Here is a 9,223-nt window from a genome sequence, read left to right on the forward strand (position 1 = left end):
CGTGTCTGGACTTGTTTGACCAATTTTCATTTCTTCCATGTGTACACCCAGCAGTGGCATCTCGTTGCTGGGAGCTCTTTGGGTGGATTTCAGGCTGTGCCCACTTCTTCCACACACAGGAGTTGGGCCGCTTCCCATAGTCTGTTCCCCAGAATCTCTTGTCTCGTCCAGGTGGGAATGAAGCATCCAGAGACCTCGAGGAACTCTGGGGACCGCAGCTGCGGGGCCAGCGGCACTTGGTGGCAGGAGCCGTCAGACTTTCCCTCAGTTAATCTGGCTTGAGTCCACCAGCTGGGTGGGGCCGGTGGAGGCGGGGAGGGGGGCACAGGGGAAGGGGACCAGTGTGTGGGCGTCCGGCAGGCGCCAGGTCTGGCATCCCTATTCAGTGGGGTCCCTCAGCTTCATGGAACCTTCCCCGCCCAAGTCACCCCCATGGGGTCCCTGCTCAGGCACTTTGTGGCTCCCTTTGTGCTGGATTCCTCGCCGCGGACTCTAGGCCTGTCCCCATGTACCTCCCGAGTGTCTCCAGGTGGTCTGACTGAGGCTGACGGGGACAGCCTCCAGCCTGGTGCCCCAACAGCTGTGTCACCCCGGGAGTCCCCTGCCACGGGCTGCTTGTGCCCTGCTTACACATGTCCCCAGCTCCCTGCACGGGGCCCAGACTGGACAGATGCGGAGACACCTGATGAACTGAAGACGGCATGGCCCCAGCACCCCAAGCGCTGAGGCTGGTGGTCTTCATCCCTCGCCATCAGAAGGAGCAGAATTGCCGCCTGCCTCCGAGTAGACCAGCCCCCACCTCCCACCCTCCAAGACAGTGAGCCAGCGCCACAGCCAGGCTTAGCAAAGTCCGATGACCCGCAGCATTACTTTTATTGCAAATCAGTTAACAAAAAAAGATGAAAAAAAATACATCCTTTTCATCACCTACAGTTTTGCACATAGATCACTTTTTTAAAAAGTTTCCTTTTGCTGTAAACTACACTCTATTTTTTTTCCCAAACCCCGTAAGAATCAACATCCTAGGGCGAGTCTGGTCATGCCCACTAGGGACGGCACCGCGCTGTCCCCGGCGTGGCTGGAGAGGCTGCCTGGAGGAGGCAGAGGCCCGCCGGCAGCGGGGAGCCCTCCCCGGGTTTGCTCTCAGGAGCTACAGGCCTGGCAGCCGCAGGTCAGGTGGCGAGGCCCGGGTCGTGGGCACAACCACGCTCTGACATCCCTGCGTCAGCACGACCCCGGACAGACTTGTTCATTCAGATTTTTTAAACAAAATCCACCTTTAAAAATGTATTTACAGACATTTAGTTTGCCACAGGCTTATACTTGATATTGCAAGCATCTGCTCCTTCCCTGGGTATGTGCCCCCCAGATCGGGGAGGGGACCTCAAGCAGGATCCCCTGCCCCAAGGGCACCGCCTCAGCCGCACGTGCCAGGCCGGGGGATGGGCTGTCTCTGCAAACCAAGGCTGGACACAGCCATGTTTCTCCAAAGCCTGGACAGAGACTGCTCTGGGGGGCGTCTCATAAAACCGGGGCCGCGACGGTCTGGCCCGGTGAGCTGAGCCTGGGCCCCGGGGACGCGAGTCCGTCTCCACTGGTCCTGGAAGCAGGTGTTCACCTTGCAGTGCTGGCGTGGCCCGGGCAGTGTCTTTCCCCAGAAGAGGGTGGGATTCCTCCACGTGGTGTCCAAGATGGGTGCCCCACAGCCACCAGGCTCCTCGCTCTTACACGATGCTTAAGTATCAAGGCTGGGGCGGAGAAGCTTCTAGAAGGAACAGGAACTCACAAGACCAACCAACAGCTATGTAATACTGAACCCGAAACAAAGATTCATGATTGGTACCATGAGACGTGCCCTTGGTGCTCCCCAAGGACACATCTTTAAAAGCATGTTTTCCAAAAACAGCATTAAAAAAAAACCCGACGAAACATAGAAACAATTTACAGTCTACATTCCTATTTTAAATGCAAATTAGTCCACATGCCAGAGGTGTGAAGGTTCTGACTGTTGTTTGAGTCTAGACCCATCTTCTCACTGGGCAGGTGGGTGGGGGGCATCTGGGCCACGGCAGCAGACCCCCCCCCCCACTGTCGGACAATGCTGGTTCAAGTCTCTCTTGTCAGCATCATTTATTTTTGGGTTTTGAAGGGGGAAAAAAAACCAATAAATAAATGGCATTTATAAATCATGAATCTTTGTTTGTATTTTACAATATTTATGCTAAGTAGGAAATTCATGACTGAGAACTAGTTCATTTTCTTGGAACAGATAAAAGTTGTTACCTGGAGACATAGAAAACATTACATATAAATAAAAAGGCAGTGTTTCCTTGTAAAATAAAAGTACATAAATAAATACTAAAAAAAATTAAAATCCTTGTCCTTTTATTTTGTATAAAAACATGATTCTTAAGTAAAAGCCCCTCTGCTCAGTCCGGTGTGCGCGGAGCGCAGGGTCCCGCCGGGGTGCCGGCTGCTCACTTGAGGGCCTCCGGGATGTGGGTGATGTGTGACTGCGTGCTGGTGGGCGGGCTGGAGATGCCCTCGGACCAGTCAGAGACGTGGGAGTGCGGTGACGAGCTGGACCACTGGTCGGGGGACTCGGGGGACGGGGTGAGGAAGGGGTGCTCAGGCACCTGCAGCGGGTGGCTGGGCGTGTTGTCCGCGGGCGAGGAGGTGTAGCTGTGCTGGGAGGGCGGGGTCAGGAACTGCGCCGAGCTCATGGGCGGGGCCAGCGCAGCGGGCAACGCCGCGGGCGGGGCCAGGCTGTCCTGGGGCAGGATGGTGTGCACCGCCAGGCTGCCGGGGCCCAGCGGCTGCACGTCCGCCTGGCTCGGCTCCCCGCCCAGGAAGCTCCGGCCCAGGTGGCCACCGGCGGCCGAGCCGACGCCGAGGTGCGGCTGGGGCGGCTGCGGCTGCAGGTTCGGCGGCTGCAGGTTTTGCTGCGGCTGCAGGCCTGGCTGCTGCATCTGTAAGTTCTGCTGCTGCTGCTGCACCTGCTGGAGCTGCTGGCTCTGCACCAGGTGAGGCTGGCCGGCCAGACGCGTGTTGGGCAGGGCCTGGTAGCTCATCATCTGGGACAGGGCAGCCGTGGACAGACCAGCGTGCAGTGGGCCCATCAGGCCATGCTGGAGGGCCGGGGCCTGCGTGCTCAGGGTGCCCGGCGCCACGTTCCCTCGCAGCGGGTTGTACTGGTTGGGCACCAGGCCATTCTGCAGGCGGGACAGCCACTCACACTGGCCGTTCAAGCCCGTGGCCCCCACGGTGAAATTCATGGCCCCACTGCCACCACCGCCGCCACCGCCCAGGACTGTGCTGGTGCTGGAGGCCACGGGCAGGTGGGAGAGCCGCGGTGGTCCCGCCTCAAAGGCCAGCCGGCCACCCCCACCCAGCGCTGCCATCTCGGGCTTGGCAGCCACGCTTAGGTGGCCAACGCCCAGGTGGGTGTCAGGCATGCCGGGCAGGTGATTGAGGGGCACCGCTGGGGACTGCTGGAACGGAGAAGCCAGGAGGGGTGGCGAGGCCACGTCCGACAGGTAGCCATGCGGGGACTCGAGGGAGTCCACGGGCGACAGCACGCTCGAGCTGTCCAGCAGGCAGCCCTTGCCGTCCTGGGACTTCTTCCTTCGCGCCTTGAGGTCCTTGGCCTCCTTGCCGCCGCAGGCCAGCCCCTTGGTGCTGGGCTTGCGGGCCTTCTTGCCCTGCACGGTGGGCTTGAGGTTGCCCAGGTAGCCGCCGGGCGAGCAGAGCGGCGGGGACAGGGTGGGCGCGCCGCCCAGGGCCGCGCCGTGCAGCTGGGGGCTGCGCGCCAGGCTGTACTCATCCAGCAGCCGCACGATGTCGTGGTGCATGCGCTCCTGCGCGATGTCCCGGGGCAGGCGGTCCATGTGGTCCGTGATGTCCCGGTTGGCGAAGTGGTCCAGCAGCACCTTGGCGGTCTCGTAGCTGCCCTCCCGAGCGGCCAGGAACAGGGGCGTCTCTTCCTGGGAATGGAAAGGGGCAGGTGAGGGCGTCACCAGAGGGACTGCTGCCGGATGAGACGCTCACGTGGATCCTGTCCCTAACTGCACTGTTAGCTGGCTTAAGTCTTCAAGAGGAGAAACCCCCTAAATACTTCTGAGACCCACTCCCAGGCAGCCTGTAGGATTCTATACTCTAAATCACTAGGACTGTACTTCTGTGAGGAGCACAGACACGACTGGAAATCTACACCCGTGACCCTCTCCCTCCAAACAGCACAGCCACAGACCGTGCGGCCATGTCCGGGAACTGGGGATCCCTGCGGTGCATCGTGGGGCACCCGGGGGGGTTCCCCATCCAGATGGTCCCCAAGTCCCCAAATAACCCTGATGTCTCGGCTCCTTCCCAGAGTCTTGGTTTTCTCATCTGTACAGTGGACATGCGTCTCTGAGCCTCAGTCTCCCCAATGGGAGGCAGGGACACGGCCTGGCCTGCAGGACACTCAGGAGTGCCTGGGTCCAACAGCTGCTGTGTCCCCCAGGAAGGAAGGAGACGCAGGAGAGGTCAGGGAGGTGCGGACAGGGCTCGGCCACAGGAGCTGGGGAGGAAAGCGTTACCCTCACTTTGGGGACAGGCCCTAGTGGCAACGAGCAGGACGTGTGCAGGAAAGCGGCCACTCACGCTTACATCTGGGGCTTCGCACATCGTGAGCTCCAGCGACGGGGCTCTATGTGTGCACCTGGGCCGACCCGCCCTGCCCAGGGACAGGCGAGGACAGAAGGTGCTGTGTAGGTCATGGGGACCTGGGGCAGCTGCGGCCACGCCCTTCGCTGAGCTAAGACACATGTGCTTCCTTGGGAGGTGTCGGTGAACGTGTCAAGGAGGGAGAAGAGCCAGCGACCCACAGGCACCAAGGTCCTCACGGGGCCACCCACATCCAGAGTTTATTCCCGTGGCTCAGTGGTCCCGTGCTCAGAAAGGGGCGGCGCCGGGTGAAGGGACGCGCCAGCCTTGCCCGGGCCTGGGCCGCCCGCGAGCCCACCTTGTTGTTCTGCATGTCCTTGTTGGCGCCGTTCTTCAGCAGCACGACGGCAGCCTCCACGTTGTTCACGGCGGCGGCCCAGTGCAGGGCGGACTTGCCTGCGCGGGGAAGCAGAGGCTAGGCCGGGGCACGTGGGGCGGCACCAGGCCCACCCTCCGCGGGCTGTACCGCAGCCCCGCTTACCCAGGTCGTCCACGGCGTTGACGTCGGCGTGCGAGTTGATGAGGTCTTCCAGCATGCCCTCCACCGCCAGGCGGGCGGCTAGGATCAGCGGCGTCGTGCCGTCGTGCATGCGGGCGTCCAGGTCCGTGGCCCGGTTCCGGATCAAGATCTATGCAACAAAGAACGGGGCCGGCTCAGCAAACGGGAGCCAGGGCTGCCAGCCGGGAACGGAGCCGCAACACGAATGGCATGGCCCCAGCCAGTGTGGACGACGGGGGAGAACAGGAAGGGCGGAGCTCCACCGGCTGCCGCTGGCGGAGCCGGGGACCGGGCGCTCCTCTAACCCTGCCACCACCACCTGGGACCCAGAGGAGTAAGGTCCCCGCCCGGCCACGGGCAGAACCATGTCTAAACCATGGACTCAGGCCGCTGAGGCACACCATGTCCCTTCGGACACACTCCTTCAGATGGCGCTGTGGCCCGGGCCACGGGCGAGAAGGATAGTCATTCTCCATCGGTGGGTAAAAAGGGCTGGCCTCACTCCCACGAGCCGCCTGTGGGAATTTCGGCGTCTCTGCGCCAGCAAGGCCGTCAGAGCAGACAGCAGAGCCTGGCTCGGGGGGGACTCGTTCAGCCTCGCTGCCTTACGCCTGCAGAACGTGCTAACAAATCATTAAATTACCAGCTTTGTGATGACTCCCCCAATTTGCGTCCCAACCTGACTGCCTGTTTGCCACGGCTACGCAGAGCCTGTGGACGGGTGGCAGGGGGACCCGCTGTCGGCCTGCCAAAGGAACCCACGCAGACCCAGACCTCCAATTCCCTAAACCCACTCTTGCCCTGGGCTCCCGTCAAGGCCAAAGCCCCAGGCTGGCGGCAGCTCCTAAACCCTTCTCGCTGCCACGAGCCACGCCCCAGCCAAGCCTGAGTGGGAGCGGGGAGGCTGCGGGGGCTGCCACCGTGGGACCAGGAGGCTGTCTCGGGTGGAGGCAAGGAGGCCCTGCAGCCTCCTGCTGGCCCGCCTTCCCCGGGAGTGCCCATTCAGAATGAAGAGGTCAGCTGTCCCCGCCCGGGCTATACTTGGCACCAGGGCTCTGGGGCTCCGTGCGCCCAGTCGACAGCCCTGGCCAGGGGGCGGGAAGGCGGGCCGCAGGCCGGCGGCGGCGGCTGCCCACCTGGAAGACGCCCTGCGCGTCGGCAGACACGGCCGCGTGCAGCGGGGTGCGTCCCATGTTGTCCTGGATGTTGGCGTCAGCGCTGGCCTCCAGCAGGCGCTTGGCCGCGTCGGAGCGGGAGTAGCGGGCAGCCAGGTGCAGGGCGGTCTCGCCGGTGCGGTCCGTCTGGTTGTGCAGGCTGGCGCCCTGGTAGATGAAGTCGGAGATGACGGCAGGCGCGTCCTCCTCCTCCTCGCTGTTGCCCGTCTCCAGGCCGCCGCCGCTGCAGGAGGCGATCATGAGGGGCGTGAAGCCGTCTGTGGAGGCAGGGGCAAGGGCCCGTCAGGAAGGCTGGCCCGCAGCAGTGGCTCGGGGGGCGTCGATGGTCCCGAGGCGGCGGGCAGCCACGTGGACACACAGCCCAGCCCGTGCCGCCCGAGGCCACCCAAATCAACCTGAGCCTCCAAGGGACAGAGCCAAGTCCAGCTGCCAGAGGCAATGGTGACGCTACAGCTCTATCTCCCGATGTGCCCGAGACCCTCACCATAACCCACCCGAGAAAACGTGACTTAAGAAACACGTGGTTGGTAAATCAGCACCTTGCATGCTGTGAGTCAAGAAATTAACTTGACGGACAGAGAGCCACTCTGGGGACAGAGTCTGCTAAGGACACAGCGTCTCCTGGGACATCTTGTCCTGCTCCAGGGAGCTTCCAGAATACCGACCCCAGGCAGGCAGCTGGCCAAGGGGGACCCCAGGAGCCTCCGGGTGGCCAGCGGGGCACCTACCTGGCCCTCTGACGTTCACATCCATGCAGTCCGCGTCAGCCTCGCCCTGGGGTGGCGTGGGGGCCATGGCCGACACGCGCAGGTCGGCGGCGTCCAGGTGCTGCTGGGTCCACTGCCGGTGGTCCGTCTGGTCATCCAGGTCGGAAAGACCCACCGGCTCCTCGAACTGAGGCGGGGGTGAGCAGAGGGCCCTGTCACGTGGGCCGGGGGCGGGGCCGGGGCCGCCCGGGCAGGAGCCCACCCGACTCACCCGGAACTTCTTGGCCTCCAGATCTTCGTCACCCCACTCGTGCTGGCTGTCGTCCATGAGAGCGCCGTCCGACGCATTCTTCAGGGGCCTGGGGGCAAGGGGTGCGGGAAGCGAGGCTGAGCGGGGCTCCCCGCGAGGCCACGGCTCAGGCGGCCGACCGAGGCCCGTGGGTCTGCAGGGGGCGGGGCCCGCCTCCCCCAAACCCCCCCGCGGGCGGCAGGGGCGTCCACTAACTTGAGGCCCACGGAGTCCTCGCCGAGGGGCTCCCGCCGCTTCTTCTTGCTGGCTTCTGACACCTTGAAGCCCTCGGGGAACCACAGCTGTCCATGCTGCCGCCGGCGCTTCCGTGACAGAAGTACGCCGCAGCCCACGAAGAAGAGGAGCACGAAGGCGGCCACGGCCACGTACATGAAGTGCAGCTGCGGGGGCGGGGGCGGCTCCACCGTCTCACCTGCGGGCGCCAGGAAGTCAGGCGGCGGCTACGCGGCAGGCCGGCGGCCGGGGGGCAGCGGACTGGCTCCACAGCTGGGCGCCTCCTCACCCGCTCTCCTCCATCCCGCCCCCCAAAATAAGGTCATTTTCTACGCGATTAATCAGAATTGCAAACTATCGCTAAATTCTCTCCTGCACCAGCCGACTATCTGGAGGCGGCTTTTACTTTTTTCTCCTTTAAGGGAGAAGGATTAGCCAACTTCAAATCACTGCACTCGCGTTGAGCTGTTAAGACAAAGGATTTAGGAGGATTTTCAAGATACAAACTTCAACACTTCACATGACACCGATCAATTCTTCTCTCTCTCTCTCTTTTTTAAAAAGCTGTAATGATTTTGAAATAATACCCAACAAAGAAAAATCAGGGGGGCGAGTGGGGGGGGCGAGGAACAGGCTCCCACTTTCTGGCAGATGTGTCCGCCCCCCCTGGGCCAGCCACGCCGACATCTGTCACTATGGGTAGGGAGGGCACGCCGGGCAGAAAACCCCAGAGAAGTGGTTCCCGGGCTCTGGATGGGGGGACACCCAGCCGCGGGCAGCAAACAGCACAAAGAACAGGAAGGTGTCTGGAGGCGGGCAGGATAGGAGACTTGACCCCTCCCCGGCAGACTCTTCTAGAAGCCAGCAAACTGTCCCCAAGGGAGCAGGGCTGGGGTGGGCCACTCACTCTGCACGGCCTCGATCTTGTAGGGGATGTTGAGGCTGCCCAGTGAGGCGAGTGCGCCCAGGAAGGCGGCCACGTCCGTGGCGCTCTGGAAGCATTGCGAGGACGATTGGACACACTGACGGTTGTCGATCTCCAGGTAGACAATGGATCTGGGGGGACACGCAGGTCAGCAGGCTCACCACAGCCGCCCGGTTTGCCCCTCTGGCTCACGGCACGGCCCCGATGTGGGGAGGTGCTCCAGAAGGGGAAGGCGTTCTGGGGTTGCAGGGAGCCGGGTCTGCACAGAATGACCCTGGGGTGGACAATGAGCTCTCCAGCCCAGCAAGCCCGACACCAGCACTCGGCAGGTGCTCCCCAGACACCCCGCAAATGGATCTCCCACCTGGCCCTGCCACCCTCCACGGTCCCTTTGGGAGCCACAAGCTCCCTTCTCCCCATTCCCCATCTCAGAAGGGCAGAGACCTCAAGGGTCCAGTCCCCATCTGGGGGCCCACCCCAGCGCTGGAGCACCGGCTGGGGATCAGCAGCCCCCCGAGAATGCCACGTGCCCTGGGCTCTATCCGGCCTGGGCCTGTCGGAGCCGTCTCCTTCACCAGCAAGCTGGAGGCGGTGCCTGGGGCCAGGCCGGCCCGCGCAGCCCCACCGCGGGCACTCACCCGCGGATGTCCATGGGGTCCAGCTCCCGGCGCCGGCGGCCCGCCCCGCCAC

At 63.0% G+C, this 9,223-nt stretch overlaps 1 protein-coding gene across 1 annotated transcript; it reads right to left on the minus strand.

Moving 5' to 3' along the window:
• Positions 1-835: 835 nt before the first annotated feature.
• Positions 836-9,217, minus strand: LOC115275833 (neurogenic locus notch homolog protein 1-like). Its single transcript, XM_029919605.1, has 9 exons — positions 9,172-9,217; positions 8,516-8,664; positions 7,591-7,807; positions 7,357-7,444; positions 7,107-7,272; positions 6,340-6,635; positions 5,186-5,333; positions 5,003-5,100; positions 836-3,983 (listed from the first exon to the last, which is right to left on the minus strand). The coding sequence occupies exons 1-9, from the start codon at positions 9,183-9,185 to the stop codon at positions 2,478-2,480; spliced, it is 2,682 nt and encodes an 893-aa protein (XP_029775465.1). The 5' UTR covers positions 9,186-9,217; the 3' UTR covers positions 836-2,477.
• Positions 9,218-9,223: the final 6 nt, after the last annotated feature.

Source organism: Suricata suricatta, chromosome 13, assembly GCF_006229205.1.
Source record: "Suricata suricatta isolate VVHF042 chromosome 13, meerkat_22Aug2017_6uvM2_HiC, whole genome shotgun sequence".
In the NCBI taxonomy this organism is placed as follows: domain Eukaryota; kingdom Metazoa; phylum Chordata; class Mammalia; order Carnivora; family Herpestidae; genus Suricata; species Suricata suricatta.

Coding starts and splice junctions, on each gene's coding strand:
- LOC115275833 (XM_029919605.1), bottom strand. Junction 7,808..8,515: donor CAAGATCGAGGCCGTGCAGA/GTGAGTGGCCCA, acceptor TGGCGCCCGCAG/GTGAGACGGTGGAGCCGCCC. Junction 5,101..5,185: donor CAACGCCGTGGACGACCTGG/GTAAGCGGGGCT, acceptor TTCCCCGCGCAG/GCAAGTCCGCCCTGCACTGG.